We start from the raw sequence: 17,396 nt of genomic DNA on the forward strand, positions 1-17,396 counted from the left end.
CAGTTAGTTTCTTTGTCAAATGCATGAGGAATAGCTTCAAATAATGCACCTCAGCCACCATTCCACTTTTGTGTGTGTTTCTTCCCTGAACTAACGAGGTGAATGTTGCAGACAACAACAGCGGAGCAACAAAGAATGAATCCAGTAAGAGGTGGTTTTGTGCCCAAAATGTGATCTAGCATAACAGCAGAGGCAATGCCTGTATTCTTTAATGAGGTACAGTGTAGAGGAGAGATTGGTTCTTTCTTTGTTTTTGTTTTCATATTGATCTTATCAATGCTAGTATGGATGCTCAAAACAAGAGTAAAAGTGGTAGTATTCACCTATCCTTAAATCCCTTTGTTTGCTGGGGATGTTGAGAGTTCTCCAAAGAATAATGACAACAAAGACTGTTGATTCAACCAGCTGAAAATGTCGCCATTACTTATATTTTCTTACAGCACACAAAAAGGCATCGGAAGGGATAAAAGAAAAGGTGATTTAAATACAACTCTATCTCACTCTATCTTTCCGTGGAAAGAAATTTTCACTGTACAATAACCATCTCAGAATATTGCAGTTTCATGGTATCATGGTATCACAGAATATATATCATCAGTCAGAATAACCCTTAAAGAAATGAAAATGGAAGGGTCATTTTTGGGTGTACAAACATCTTATTACTGTAATTAAAACTTGATACTATTTTGTTAATGTTAGTATGTGTAGAAAGTCTCCCCTTTGAAAATAACTAAAATAATGGGGAGATTTGTTTTGCCGTTTTTTGTACATGGTATGATTACCACCAACTTTTACATCATGGTATACCTTAGCCCTGGTTTATGATCACCTGAAAATAAGAATTGTTGTATTTCCATTACCTTAGAATTAGCCTTTTATATTTACATAATGGAGCTCTATGATTCTTTTCATGGAGTCTGCAAAGCTGTTTCTACAGTAGCCCAGAACGGACAAATCAAACACTGGCCCAAGATAGGACTATTCAGGTTTTCGCAACTTTTGTGTAGGCCACCGTAATTCTCCTACACACGGGAGGCACACGGGAGAAATTTCAGTTCTGCAACCTCACCCCTAGATACCGCTAAATCCTACACACTGGACCTTTAACACAGCATCATGTGGTGGTGCCACATAATGTTTTAATTTACGTGGTGGTGACAGCAAGGTTGGGTGAAGGACACCAAACCTACTTGATCAGGTTTAGAGAGAGATTATGGTTCCTCTTAAAATAACTTCATTTTTTGCATACAGGCTGCAGGGTTCCCACGATCATTGAAATCCTGGAAAAGTCATGGAATTTCACAATCACATTTTCCAGGCCTGGAAGAGTCATGGAATTAGTAAATGTCATGGAATTTTGTTGTGTGTAATGAAATAGTTACAGTAATCTAACGTGGATAACAGAAGATAACAGCAAATTTATTTTCTGGAGCTGATGACATAACATAGCTGTAACATGCATTGATGTGCAACAAACTTTTGTTAACCAAGACGTATGTTTCTTCATTATCTCCCCGCGTTCTGTCTCTCCCTTCATGTGTGCCAGCTACCTAAGTTTTGTTTGAATACAGGTTTAATCTGATACTGAGCAAGATTGTTTTTTAATTTTTTTAACCATCGGCATAGTTGGGTCTAGGTCTCAAAACTACTTGGTAAGGTTTAGAAAAAGATTGTGTCTTCAGTTTAAATAAGTAAGTTTGTCGCGTGTGGTATCTAAGTACTTCCTAAGAAGATGTAGTTACATCACGTAATGTGACGTAACTATGTAAAGGACATAGGAACACAAAGTTAAAATAAGTCAACAGTGACTTTTAGTTTCAAAGAGTACACAAACAGGGCACCCAGAACCTCTGGGTGAAAGTCAAGTGTTTGTTTGACCTATGCACCACCCTGGCCTGCTCCCTACGTGGTCTTTCTCATGCTATACTACCTATGGGTTCGTAACATTGACCACCTCCAATTGCGTGACATTGTTGAACCACAGACTTTGTGTGTCACCACGACAAAGCATCCTAATTGACTTTCCAATGGCATTGTGGGGATTTCACACTGGAGCGGCTGTGGCTCAGAAAGTAGAGTAGGTTGTCCACTAATTGGAAGATCGACAGTTCAATTACCAGTCCGCATATCCAAGTATCCTTGGCCAAGATACTGAACCCCATCGGAGTGTGAGTGCTTTAAATGGTATCTTGAGTACCTCGGCCACCAGTGTGTGAATGTGTGTGAATGGGTGAATGTGACATGTAGTGTAACAGCACATTGAGTGGTCAGAAGACTAGAAAAGCGCTATACATGTGCAGTCCATTACATATTTCTAATGGGCCGGGACAGGGTCCTGAGCGACCAGTGAGAGAAAAGAGGAACGAGAGAAGCATCTCTGTCGCAGAAGCCAGAGACCGAGCCAGTGTTTCAGCACCAGCTGCACCACAACAGCCTCCACCGCCTCCAGCGAAGGATTCAGCTCCAGCACCACAACAGCCTCCACTGCCCCCAGTGAAGGATTCAGGCCCGCCATTGGTTCCACCTCCCCCCGGGCCCTCATCACAGGCCTTGGACTCGTCTGTGACAGCCCCAGCGAAGGTTTCAGGCCCGCCATCGGTTTCACCTCCCCCCGGGCCCTCATCACAGGCCTTGGACTCGTCTGTGACGGCCCCAGCAGAAGTTTCAGACCTGGCAGCACCCCCATCACCTCCTCTACCCACAGACCAGCCCTGGGCCCCCCCTGCCACATCTACCCCCTCTAGAGACTTGTCCCTCTCCTTTTCATCCCCACCTTCCCCCATGGGCCTTCCCAACCATCTTGAAAGCCTGATCAAATCAGGGATTAAGATGGTTCCCCTCACCCCTAATATAGCAAGACTTCTATCACCAACTATGCTGAACTCTTCCCCGTATAAAACTGTGCCCCTCAAGTCACACAGGAGCTTCAACTCTCCTGCTTCACAAACTAAAGCTCCCCCAGTTCCTCCCCCTTGGTTTTCATCTGGTCCATCACCCGAACTTCCCCCTACTCGTCCTCCCCTGCCTGCCCCCAGAGCTGGTATCCCTAAGAGCTAGGATGCACAGGGCCTCTGCTGTCCCAGGACTTACAGCCATGATAAAGGTAATATCAAGCTGGGGCCCTGTGAGACAATATTCTCCCCTAGTGCTATATCTACAGCCACACCACATAGACCAGATTACAGAAGGACAGTTAGACTGTCCAATCAGAGAAATTTAATCCATATGCCTTGTAAAAAGATAATGTCCAATCCTACTGAAACTAATCTGAAACTTGCTGTGCTTAATGTCAGATCCTTGTCTAACAAATCATTTTTAATTAATAATTTGATCTCTTCGTATAATCTTGATTTTATGTTTTTAACTGAAACATGGCTTGACAAAAACACAGGTAATGCTGTTCTAACGGAATCAGCTCCACCCAACTACAAATTTGAATCTGAAACACGAGAAAACAAAAAGGGTGGAGGTGTCTGTGCAATATTTAGAGATCATGTGGTTATGCACAGGTTGTCATTTGGGGTGTTTTCATCATTTGAGTATGTATCCTTTAAAATGGAGCTAAAACAATCTCCGTCCATACTCTATGTAGTTATATACAAGCCTCCCCAGCACCGTCAAAGTTTTATTGATGATTTTACCAGGATGCTTTCAATTGTATGCACAGACTTTGATGGTTTGGTCGTTACAGGTGATTTTAATGTACATGTGGATAATGTCTGTGACAGAAATGCTAAAGAGCTCAGTGCTGTCCTTGAAACCCTTGGCCTGACTCAGCATGTGTGTGAGCCCACCCACAGCAGAGCGCAGCACACTCTGGACCTGCTCATTACAAAGGGGGTTAATATTTCAAACATCAATGTGGTTGATGTTGCTCTGTCTGATCATTTCTGTGTCTTCTTTGACCTGTCTGTTTCTCCCAAACCACCGGCTGGTCCTGCAGTTGTTCGGAGGAGACAAATAAATAATAGCACAGGTGCTCTGTTCATGGAAATGATAAACTTTGAAAATGCCTCATGTTCTAATGTTGATGATTTGTTGAACTCTGTTACTTCGAGTGTTTTGAATGTTCTGGACACCTTTGCCCCTGTGAAGGTTAAAATGGTTAAAAATAAGCAGAAGGCGCAATGGAGGAATGACGACTCGGTCAGGGCACAGAAAAGGAAATGGCGCAAGTCAAAGCTTGTTCATTAATGTTCATTATGAAATTTATAAAGAAAAGTTGTACGTGTTCAACCGGATCTTACGTAGAACAAGGGAGAGGTACTTTTCTGAAATTATTAGAAACTGCAGCAACAACTCACGTGTCTTATTTGCAACAGTGAACAGATTAACAAACCCTCCAGCTCAAATGCCGTTGGAACTGATCTCCACATCTAAGTGTAATGAGTTTGCAGTATTCTTTTGCGACAAGGTTCAGACCATTAAAAATGCCATCAATTCCACAACACCAATAACAACCCTGCAGCCACCTAGACACTTAGAGCTGACTCATTTTGCACCTGTAACTGACAAAACTGTCCAAGAGATCATCACCAGTCTGAGTTCATCTACATGCTGCCTCGATGTGTTACCCACTAGATTTCTACAGTCTGTGCTGAGCAGTTTGTTACCACCACTCGCTCACATAGTTAACATGTCACTACAATCTGGAACATTCCCAAAGGCCTTGAAAACTGCAGTCATAAAGCCTCTCCTAAAGAAGAGCAGTCTTGATGCCACAGTACTGAACAACTACCGGCCCATTTCAAATCTGCCGTTTTTAGGCAAAGTCCTTGAGAAAGTTGTTTACCAACAGCTTACTGACTTTCTCCTAATGAACAACTCCTTTGATGTTTTCCAGTCAGGTTTTAGACCCCATCACAGCACTGAGACCGCTCTTATTAAGGTGACAAATGACATCCGCCTGAACACTGACGCAGGCAAAGTCTCAGTTTTAGTCCTGCTAGATCTGAGTGCTGCTTTTGACACGGTCGATCATGAGATCCTTTCACAGAGACTAGAGGACTGGGTGGGCATCTCTGGCACTGCCCTAAATTGGCTGAAGTCCTATCTAGAAGACAGGACGTACTTTGTTGAAATTGGTAACTGTGTCTCAGACCACATGGCCTTGACCTGTGGGGTGCCCCAAGGGTCAATCCTGGGACCCCTTCTGTTCAGTCTCTACATGCTGCCTTTAGGCCAGTTAATACAAAGTAATAATGTGTCCTACCACAGTTATGCAGACGACACTCAGATCTATGTCTCACTGACAGCAGGTGAATATGGACCAGTGGATTCACTCTGTCACTGCATCCAACAGGTCAGTGTGTGGATGCAAAACAGCTTTCTCCAGCTAAATTCAGACAAGACTGAAGTCATCGTATTTGGTCCACAGGAACAAAGAGAAAGTGTCAGCAGTCACCTCCAGTCTCTCTCTCTAAAACCTACAAATCAGGTTAGAAATCTCGGGGTAATAATGGACTCAGACTTGAACTTTAACAGCCACATCAAATCAATAATATCAGCAGCTTTTTACCATCTAAAAAACATTGCCAAAATCAAAGGTATAGTGTCTAAACCTGACTTGGAGAGACTTATCCATGCATTTGTCTCTAGTAGGTTAGACTACTGTAACGGCCTGCTCACTGGCCTCTCCAAACGGGCCATAAGACAGCTGCAGTACATCCAGAATGCTGCTGCTCGGGTCCTGACCAGAACCAGGAAGTACGAGCACATTAGTCCTGTGCTCAGGTCTCTACACTGGCTTCCTGTGGCTCAGAGAATAGACTTTAAAGCAGCTCTGCTTGTGTACAAGTCTCTCCACGGCCTAGCACCAAAGTACATTTCTGACATGTTAGTGCCATATGAACCATCTCGGACGCTGAGGACCTCAGGGACCGGCCTCGTGCTGGTGCCCAGAGTCAGGACTAAACATGGGGAATCAGGATTCCAGTTTTATGCAGCTAAAATCTGGAACAGTCTTTCTGAAGATGTGAGACAGGCCTCTACTCTGACAATGTTCAAATCTAGGCTCAAAACAGCTCTATTTCACTGTGCATATGACTGAAAGGATCTTATCTGCACCCTTCTCTTTTAAAGTTCATTTTATAATGATTATTTATGTTTTTATTTTGAATTGTGATTTTAATGCATTTTCTTGCACTGTAAAGCACTTTGAATTACTTTGTGTACGAATTGTGCTCTACAAATAAACTTGCCTTGCCTTGCCTTTCTGTGAGAACAGGTTGTTAAAATATCTGACTTAGGGTTTGCTAACCTATCAGACAGCTACACTTAGTGGCTACACGGGTCCATGTCATTGGTTCGACAGCCCATTGGTTCAACATCCCATTAGTCCGACTGTCCGCGGTGCTGAACGGCTCGCGGCGGGCGTATGGTGCGCCACGACCGGCTTGAGGCGGAGCAGGCTCACGGCTTATGTTTGTCACTTTCTTTTTCATTTTAACCCACACCATGATCCTTTCCTGACCCTAACCAAGTGGTTTTTGTGCCTAAACCTAACCAGACCTTAACCACAGGGCATCATGATGATTTCGGAACGGACTTCGGAACAATGACTTTAATATGGTCAGAACAATGGGCTGTCAAACTAATGGGCAGTTCCCGGCTACACATAACCAAATCTTAACTATAGGGATAGTGGTAGGTCAAAAAACATTAATATTACTACTTTTTGGAGTTACAATTGCTAGTGCAAGTTTAAATAGAGTGGAGAAAAAGGTTTTATTCAATAAAGATAATCAACTGTACCCTCAGAATAATTCCTAATACTTGGGTCAATAATACCATTTGTAGTGAGATGCCATGTACATTACCTTAATAGAAACATAATACCACAGTGATTTTTCATGTTTGGTTAATCTGCACAAGTTCAAAAAATTCCTTTCTGTGCAACAGAATAAAGTGACCCCTGTTGTGAAGTATCCTTTGTGCTGTCGTACTGTACTGGGTTTGTTAAACAAAGTCCCTGCTGTTTTAAAAACTATCAATGGTAGTACTGATAATGGCCACCCATTTTTTACTGTGAGCGATTTCCCTTGCTGCACCAGCTCTGCAGAACATCTACACCATCACTAACTTTTTACTGCATTCTGTCGCTAATCGCCTCCTGGGTGGATGAAACTGAATAATTCAGAGGCTGAATAATGGGGTGTACTGAACATCAGGGAGCACAGATACTAAGAGAGAGGTGAGGCGTGACAAAAAGACAACATTCATTAGCAGAGCAGCACTGATTGGCTGAAAGCCCAGAAGAACGTGCCAGTCCAGAAATACTCATCAGGTTACACCGCCAAAGACAAACTGAGATGGAAATACAACACATTAGGCAATTATATAATCATGCCGAAATTAGAATAACAAAGAGAAAAAAGCCATTACATGGAATGTGCAGGTCCAAGGTCTCTGGTCATGAGTAGGATTCAGACAGAAAGTGGGGAAATATCAAAGTAGGATGTTATTTACCAAAATGTACAAAAGCATTAGAGTCAGGGTTGGCCTTGGCTCAAGTCTTCAGGGATACACTCTCTGCCCCAACACATGAATAATGTATTGCAAGTGGTTAGAAATTGCCAATGATTTATGATGGGCTTTTCTACGTTTCAAATCCACTATCATATTAGGTGCCTCTAGAGGCCATCCAGTATAATGTTCTCTGAATTGAATTACAGCACCTGCATATTTTTAGTTCATTTTATTATTTCATCTGATTACAGGATACTCGGGTCCTGCATCGGGATGAAGAAATGTCTGAAATCAAGTCAGTTAAATTATCAAGTCCTCGCTTAGTAAAAACATTCTGTTAGTGCTGAAACAACTGGTTGATTGAATTAATTAGTCGATCAAAGGTAAATTAATCTGCAACATGTTTTTATGGTTGGTTATTTTACAGAACAGTGTGTGAGATTTAGGGGAATTTAGTGGCATTCAGCTGTGAGGATTGCAGATTACAACAAGCTGAAACTTCCCTGTGAGAATTCCTTTAGTGTTCTCAGTTTGGAAGGGGCCTGATTATCCCTAGAGGTCTCTTCCTCTCTTAGACAAATGGACCAGGTGATTTGGACTGCTGACAACACAGAATGAAGCAGCTCCATGTTACAGTTCAGTGTTTCTCTAGCTCTTTTTAGATAGGAATTGTGCAAATTTGCAGGAAAGCCCAATCAGTCTTCTTTCAGCATTGGCAGTATGAAAACAAAATCGGGGAGTGCGGCAAAATGCCAGAAAATTGGGCACCTCGGATCAACTCGCCTTTCCGCCTCTGTGTGTATAAACACTCGCAGCTGGCCAGCAAAACGGCCCAAGATTCACGGAAAATCTGGCAGTGTAAAAGGGGCTTCTGATGCAGTATGGCTTGTCGGAGACTGGCCGCCAGCTCAGCAAGCACCTGCTGATGTGTGATGTGTGCACCTTTCTATTCTGATAAATTAAGATCCAGACGTTCAGGAGGTTTTTACTGGGTGCCAAACAAACAGACCTGGCTATTTTAACTGGTAAAAACACTGAATATAGCAGTTTCATGTTTACAAATCTGTGTTTCTCTGATGCTGCTCTTCACTTTGGGGCTGCTAACTACAGTGGCCGACATGTATTCATGAGTGGCGCTATCTGGAGCCAGTGTTTGGTTTGTCTGTTCTGGGCTACTGGAGAAACATGGTGGTGCAACATGGCAAACTGTATGTAGATTGAAACGGCTCATTCTAAGGTAACAAATCACGATTTTCAGGTGATTATTCACTAAAAGAAACACACTCATTGTATTATATTCCATTTCTGCCAATATACCACCCTAAGTCCTACCAATTAATCGCTCAAAAGTGGTTAGAAAAAACAACAACATAAAAAACTTTGCGTATACTAAACGATACCAAAATGCATTTTTCCTCAATCAAAGCTCACAGCAACATTTTGCATATTCATCGACAGCATTGCAAGCCCACGAAACATATACAGATGTAGAGGCCTAGATAAATGAATCACATTGAATATAACTGAATAATGCTTCAATCTGGAAGCTTAATTTTCCAGTGTCACTGCCGCGCTCTTCTTCCAGACCCAAACATGGCCGCCTTGTCATGAAATAGTTATATTGTGCCCTTTTTTTTTTGCTTTTTCTTGTCATTGAAACATACTTTCAAAATACGCCATTCTACTGATTCTCCAGAATGTAATAGGAGACGACAGTAATTTATATTTCAGAATCAGATCTTTATGTGAATTGATTAAATTTCATGTTTGATAAAATTCTTAATGATTAATTGGTCATTGATTAATCGTTATTATCCCCACACTGAACTTTTAAGTCATTGTTAGTGCAGAAATGCTCATATATTCTCAGGCTGGACCATAACATGACGATTTGCTCAATTTACTCAAATAAGCTTGATTTAATGAATATCTTTGAATTTTGCGATGGTGGTCAAATAATTTAAAGATGTTATGTCACCTTATGCTCTGGTAAAATTCTTTCTTTTCCTTTTTTGCAAACTTATTTTTTATTATTTAAAACCATTAATCATTAAGGAAAATATATCAGCAGCTTAATCTACAGTGAAAACAAATATTAGTTGCAGTCTTAAGTGCCATGCCAAATTTAAAATGGTAATTTAAATGATAATTGATAAAGACTCAACTGTGAAATCATTTGTTTTCACTGCTGTTGTTGTTGTCACTGTTTGCTGTGTTGTCTGCAATCAAATTTAACTTGTAAACAGATTAAAACACAACAGTACATGTTTTGGTGTTTTGATTCTATTTCAATAACATCAGACTCTCTTTTGTTGAGATTTGATTGTATTTTTAATTGTTTATGTGAAAAGTCAGAGTCGTCCTCTGACTGTGGCAGCAGCAGCAGCAGCTCTGTATTACAAGATAACATAATCTTCAAGGGCCTTGGCACAGTTTTTTTTAGAAGGCACTTGGACTGTGTTTTAAAACTTTTGAGTCATTCGTAGCATCAATAGAGACTCGTTCTGGGAATGTAATTCCCTTCAGTGTCCAACTAATACCCATTATTAAGATGATGTTTGCTCTTGTGTTGTTGATAGATGTTTGTGGACAGAATAGAAGACACGTTGTCACTGGTTACAGCCGAGTCTTTGGGGATTAATATTTGCAGTGCCATGTAACAATAATATGTTGTACCTTTTGTTAAATTCACAAATCCAAAATCCAGCCCCCAAACCGTTAATTAAGATTAAGATGGACGGAATTTAACATTCCCTTTTAATGCATTATTAAAACCTCAGCTAAAAATGTGAAGGGATTATGAATTCATATGAGGAGAGGGATAGCTCATCCGCTTCTTGTCTCTTGCCTGACTTGTTTATTTACAGGGGAAATCATCCAAAATGGATGAGCTGAGATAAATTGAGATTTATTAACAAGGAACGGAAATTGTGGACGGTGTGTTTTCTCCAACCATAGCCTGGAGATATCTCCCCAAAGATGTGTATGCATGAATCATCTCAGAAAAAAAAAAAAAAAACTTCAGGCAGTTTATTAAACCGTAGTTTATGCACATTGTCAGCTGACATGCTTTTTTCTGATCCACAAAAACAACACTGCTTGTATGAGCTTCAAAACATCCTCGCTGCTGAGATGCATCATTTTACATGCCGGCTTTTTTTCTAAAGCCTCAGCAATCTGCATGACATATGGAGGGCTTTGCCACAAGCCACTTATTATCTTGATCAGGTGGAGAAAATCACAGGATATAACATGCTGGGAGCAATTTAGGTGTCTTACCTCGTCTTGGTAGATGAAGAAAAGCATGATGGACAGAATCTCTAGGAAGAAGATGAGCAGAAGGAGGATGAAGAACTGTGGAGACACAAAGGGAAGAAAGAGAAGTTATTTAACACACCATTTATCAGAGAAGAGGAAATGACAACAAGGGAGATAATAAGCATCTGTCTGTGAAGAATGAATGAAGTATAAATTGAAAAGAAGGGGAGAGGCAGCCGACACCACAGCGTGAGAGGGAACGAAAGGAAAAAAGTAATAAAAGAAGGAATAAAATGGCCATAGAATGACAAGGAGAAGGAGTTGGAGAGGTAAGGACGATCGAAGAGCTGTAGATCGTTCAGCCTCAATATTTCTAACTGACAGGTCAAGAGAGCAGAGAGGCAGAGGAGGAGATGGGACAATCATAGTAAGTAGGGCAGACTGGGAGAAGTGATATACAGTTTTCCTCTATCCACTTCTGAATTTGTTAAAGGAGCCTCATTTTATTCCTCACCCGTCTCCACCCAGCCCTCCTCTGCTGAATGAGCTGCTTGATGGGTGATGCATCTTCTTCCTGTGGGCCCATGTGAGTGCTTAAAACAGTTACGAGCTCAATCATCAACCACTCTGCCAGGGACATGTCTCCCACGCATGGGAGTGACTGTCTGAACCAGGGAGGGTTGAAATGATCTCAGAAACAATGGTATAATGTTCCAGAGGGTCACACAAGGATCCTGATGAAATGGCACTAGATTATCAACTGATGTGTCTGCAGGCGGATGAATCGACACACATCGACGCTGCGCCGCTGGGGTCTAGGGAAGTTCGGTCGGTTGGCTGCTTTAGTTGGGACTTAAATATCTCAGCAACTTCATTCTGAGATATTTTCAGGGGGGTGCTTATTGGAAACTAGGAAAGTCAGGAAGTGACAAAGCAGCGTTCCGAGTAAGTTATTAGGTTAATTACTTATAGAAACCATCTCTTCCCCGCTCTATGTCACTTTCTTTCTCTTGCTCTCAAACACACACACACACACACACACACACACACACCTTGGAAAGCGCCACAGCGTTGCTTGTCTCTTTCCTCAACTTGTGTCTTATGCTCTCACTGGGCCTCATTCACCAACCACTCTTCAGAAGAAATTTCTTCTTAAAAACCACTTAAGTAATTTTTAAGAAGATTCTGACATTCATTAATGTTTTCTTATTTGGGATTTGTTTTTAGGTAAGAAAATAGAACTGAATCAATGCACACGAAAGCCCAGTTCAGACCACTGATTCACCACGAGACAAAACCGTTTTAGAACGCGATGCTGTCACCTGCAACTCAACTGGTCAAATCACTGGTGGCGTGTTTTGGAAGGTGAAGCACATCACCTCTTCCTAAAGTCAGTCGACTTATGATGAAGTCCACTAGTCAAGTCAAAATGACAACAGATGGCGTGCTCGCTTGCTGCAGCAGGTGCTCCGTCCCCGCCAAGCTCTCCGTTTCCGTCCCCACGGTGTGCCGGTGTTGGACAGTGGGTCGCTGCTGGTGCTTGCTGTGTGTGCTTTGGCCCCCTCACTCACATATTACACACATTTTTTCACACAGTTTTCTAAGGATTCAAATACCAACAGTATTTTATAATTAAAATATCTGTAATAATTATTCTGATTATTTTACAAAAAGCATTATGGACTTTTAAGATAAACACTACACTAAAGGCCCAGACACACCGAACCGAATTCAGAGCACTGTGAAGGCCCCCTGCTGTTTCGTCTAACATTGTCGTGTCTCGGCCAAGAAGTTGCACATTAACACACCGCAAAGACTACGCATTCAACCAGCATGCACGTTCTGCGCCTGCGTTAGAGGTAATAACTCTCCATACCAGCCGACAGGGACCAAGGAGGGCCAAGGGTGCAGGACACACTACACCAACTAGGGTGACAGACGCCCGCCAATGGCCAGACATTGACCAACGGCTGACTATTGGCACTGCAGTTCACATTAATAGGAACCATGCCAGCTAATAACTTGTGATTAGTCATGCTAGAAAATATCACTGGCTGTTTGGGTGGGTGGAAAATAAAGTGATAAAGCAGCGTTTTGTGTATGTTTTTAGTATCTTATAGATGTGTGAAATAGCTCACCTTCTCTCCTCCTTTCTCTGTCTCTCTCTAAACACACACACACCCTGGAGAGTGACATGGTCTCTGTCCTCAGTCCTGACAATTATGCCATCATGCATAAATACCATTTTTCACACTCGTGCGTGGCAGGGATTTGTGTCTCCATTACAGTATGGCTACCCGCTTGAAGGTGTGTTTATGGGCTAAGTGATGACGTCTTGTCTTGAGTGATGACGTTTAAAAGCCACAGGCTGATCCGTCACATAAGTCCCTCATTATTTTGCTGCAAGTGCTTTTCCATCACACAGCAGGGCAGGTAAAAGAAGTTTACCTGTTGGAGGTTTGCAGAGGTGCAGTTAGAGCCTGTCGTCAGCAGCTCTTTATCATCATCATCTCACTGTGGCTGTTCATGCTTTTACTCCTCCTCCCTGCGGTATCAGTAGTAGTATTAATTAAAGAAAAGACACTTACAAAGTTTTGCTCACTCGGTGATAAACACATTTTAATACCTACAGAGTCTTCACAACAAAAGTCCCACGTTATTTTGTTATGTAAAAGCTTTCATTGTGAAGCAGCAAAACAAGGAAATGTTGGGTTCTCATCAGCAGTAACTTAACAAGACCCCTACAGCTGAAGGTGAACATTCATTCATTCATATAACTGCTTATCCTAGTACAGGTTTGTGGGATTGGTGGACCCTATCCCAGCTGATGTTGGGTGAGAGGTGGGGTACACCCTCTACAGGTGGCCAGACTATCACAAAGCTGACTGAAAGTGAACATGAGACAGTAAAATAAAGGAGATGTCTAAAGTACAAACCGCGATGCAGGAGATAAACTGGACTCCAAACCACATGTACTTGTTTCAGGGTGAGAAGGGTGATTGAGGGAGGTTGGCTGCAGTCGGCGAGATGTCACCACTATCCACTTGGAGGAATTTTGGCAAGGCAAGTTCTGGAGTTATAAGAAGCATCTTTTTTCTAAGCTGATTTAGGAGCTGACAACTTGAGAAAGGCGGGAGGGGGATTTAATTGCACTCATATATGAGTATCGTGCTTGTGTGTTCTGATTTCAGTTTTGATTCCCAACGTTAGAATTTAGCTCACAGCATCATGAGTACATGAAGCCTTACAGAGCTGCAAACATGGCTGTAGTCTTGTACTCTTGTTCCTTTTTTTTAGAGTGAGGCACAGAAACCATGAAACAGTCTCAGAGGTTTCAAAAACAGATTTTAAAAGCAGAGATGTTTTCAAAGACATCATGGTTACACATCCTTTGTGTGTTCCAGCTTGACAGTGGATGTGAGTGTTGCTGGTTCACAAGAAATGGCATCGAGCAGGGCTGTCAGTTGCCCCACGAGGTCTCCTTTGGCAGCACCTGCATGAATGAATCACTAAACATGGAAACACTGGAAGGTGAGAGTCGACTAGGTAAGAGGATATAGCCCACGGTGTGTTTGACTCACTTGTGCTCTTTTTCAAGAGGTGCGCTCGAATAACCGTCTGAAATCAATTTCTATTGTTCTGTCAGGCTACATTGTCTGAATGTTATGCTCTGTGTTGTGTGAAATTCCTGGTAACTTCAATTTGAGGGGATTTTTAGGGGTTTATTTAAACTGAAGAAAATATGCTGCACTGTGGATTTGAAATTCCACCTTTCTCGGGCTGATGAAATCCTTTAACAAGCCGGTGGATAATGTCAAAATACAATTCAGTCAAGTGTAGAAGCACTACGGTTTTTCATAACTTCAAGTATTTGACATTTTGAAGGTTCAACCCCAGACAGTCATAATATTTGCCTTTTTTTATTATGCAACACAGTTCTGCAACCAAAAAGAGTTTTTTTTAAAAATTTAAAAAATGCAGTATGACAGACCGACAGGGGCAGATTTACTTTTGTTTTTTTGCAAAAGTCAAGTTTGAATCTGAGCTATTTTGTCTTTTTGTGATATTTCTTGACCTGCTATTGATCTTTTCCCTCTTCAGTGCTATGAGAGTGGAAGTTCAAATGTGCAACTGCGCTGCAAGAAATTTAGATTCAGTGTCTGGTCAAGAACTCTAGAGTACATGTGTGAGGCCACAGGCACTTAAACCTTCCTGCTGGGTTATGTTTGTCTGACTTCGAGTTGCATTAATCGATTCCTGACTACTAGAACGCACAGGAAGTCCAAAACTAGCTGACCATGAATCTATGTGACAGACGCACAAGACTGACATCTGTTAAAAAAAAAAAAAAAAAAAAAAAAGCCAACAAATGCTCATTATTACACATGCAGCAGTACAGCCTCAGGCCTTGTGTCCACCGAAGCGCTTTTTTTTCCCAGCTGAAAACACCAGGCGCTCCTCCCAACTTGGAGTGCTTGAGAGCGCTTTTGAGGCGCAGTGGTTTTTCAGCTGAGATGCTTTGGTTGCACTGGTTGCTATGATGTGGAATATCAGCGGAAGTGAAAATTCCAGCGCAAGGTAGAGAACTTGCTCTGGATGAAGGGAAGGCTGAAGCACATAGGGAAAGAAATGAGGGTTTACGAGAGGAAATAAATCTTTCTATTTAGCTAAATTGAGAGATATTAACATATTTCTCCTCCATTGCTGTTGTTGCTCATCACCTGTCCATGTAAAATGTGAGTTGGTCTTTGTGGTATCTTTTTCTGCTCCTCCTCCACCATGATTTGACGGCTGAATTAAAAGTGACAGTGACGAACGTCTGCAGTTAGGAGAGGTTGATCTAGAGCAGTAGTTCCCAACTGGTGGGTCGCAGGTTCATTCTAAATGGACTGTAAGTGACTCGCAAATGTGTCAAGTTCAAAAAACACACCTGATTTTTAAGTACAGTGAATATATATACAGTACAGGCCAAAAGTTTGGACACACCTTCTCATTCAATGCGTTTTCTTTATTTTCATGACTGTTTACATTGTAGATTCTCACTGAAGGCATCAAAACTATGAATGAACACATGTGGAGTTATGTACTTAACAAAAAAAGGTGAAATAACTGAAAACATGTTTTATATTCTAGTTTCTTCAAAATAGCCACCCTTTGCTCTGATTACTGCTTTGCACATTCTTGGCATTCTCTCCATGAGCTTCAAGAGGTAGTCACCTGAAATGGTTTTCCAACAGTCTTGAAGGAGTTCCCAGAGGTGTTTAGCACTTGTTGGCCCCTTTGCCTTCACTCTGCGGTCCAGCTCACCCCAAACCATCTCGATTGGGTTCAGGTCCGGTGACTGTGGAGGCCAGGTCATCTGCCGCAGCACTCCATCACTCTCCTTCTTGGTCAAATAGCCCTTACACAGCCTGGAGATGTGTTTGGGGTCATTGTCCTGTTGAAAAATAAATGATCGTCCAACTAAACGCAAACCGGATGGGATGGCATGTCGCTGCAGGATGCTGTGGTAGCCATGCTGGTTCAGTGTGCCTTCAATTTTGAATAAATCCCCAACAGTGTCACCAGCAAAACACCCCCACACCATCACACCTCCTCCTCCATGCTTCACAGTGGGAACCAGGCATGTGGAATCCATCCGTTCACCTTTTCTGCGTCTCACAAAGACACGGCGGTTGGAACCAAAGATCTCAAATTTGGACTCATCAGACCAAAGCACAGATTTCCACTGGTCTAATGTCCATTCCTTGTGTTTCTTGGCCCAAACAAATCTCTTCTGCTTGTTGCCTCTCCTTAGCAGTAGTTTCCTAGCAGCTATTTGACCATGAAGGCCTGATTGGCGCAGTCTCCTCTTAACAGTTGTTCTAGAGATGGGTCTGCTGCTAGAACTCTGTGTGGCATTCATCTGGTCTCTGATCTGAGCTGCTGTTAACTTGCCATTTCTGAGGCTGGTGACTCGGATGAACTTATCCTCAGAAGCAGAGGTGACTCTTGGTCTTCCTTTCCTGGGTCGGTCCTCATGTGTGCCAGTTTCGTTGTAGCGCTTGATGGTTTTTGCGACTCCACTTGGGGACACATTTAAAGTTTTTGCAATTTTCCGGACTGACTGACCTTCATTTCTTAAAGTAATGATGGCCACTCGTTTTTCTTTAGTTAGCTGATTGGTTCTTGCCATAATATGAATTTTAACAGTTGTCCAATAGGGCTGTCGGCTGTGTATTAACCTGACTTCTGCACAACACAACTGATGGTCCCAACCCCATTGATAAAGCAAGAAATTCCACTAATTAACCCTGATAAGGCACACCTGTGAAGTGGAAACCATTTCAGGTGACTACCTCTTGAAGCTCATGGAGAGAATGCCAAGAGTGTGCAAAGCAGTAATCAGAGCAAAGGGTGGCTATTTTGAAGAAACTAGAATATAAAACATGTTTTCAGTTATTTCACCTTTTTTTGTTAAGTACATAACTCCACATGTGTTCATTCATAGTTTTGATGCCTTCAGTGAGAATCTACAATGTAAATAGTCATGAAAATAAAGAAAACACATTGAATGAGAAGGTGTGTCCAAACTTTTGGCCTGTACTGTATATATATATATATATATATATATATATGTGATTGGGTTAAAATAAATAGATTTCTGTCAGGCTTTCTGGGTGAAAGTAAGA

At 41.9% G+C, this 17,396-nt stretch overlaps 1 protein-coding gene across 3 annotated transcripts in view; it reads right to left on the reverse strand.

Annotated features, from left to right (window-relative positions):
• The window catches only part of tspan4a (tetraspanin 4a), a 267,734-nt gene that overhangs the window by 65,201 nt on the left and 185,137 nt on the right, over positions 1 to 17,396 (reverse strand). For all 3 annotated transcript variants that reach the window (XM_033620287.2, XM_033620295.2, XM_033620280.2), the window contains one exon: positions 10,747 to 10,821. In XM_033620287.2, the coding sequence (XP_033476178.1) occupies positions 10,747 to 10,821 (75 nt within the window). The remainder of the gene's footprint in view (positions 1 to 10,746; positions 10,822 to 17,396) is intronic.

This window comes from Epinephelus lanceolatus, chromosome 2 (genome assembly GCF_041903045.1).
Source record: "Epinephelus lanceolatus isolate andai-2023 chromosome 2, ASM4190304v1, whole genome shotgun sequence".
Lineage (NCBI taxonomy): Eukaryota > Metazoa > Chordata > Actinopteri > Perciformes > Serranidae > Epinephelus > Epinephelus lanceolatus.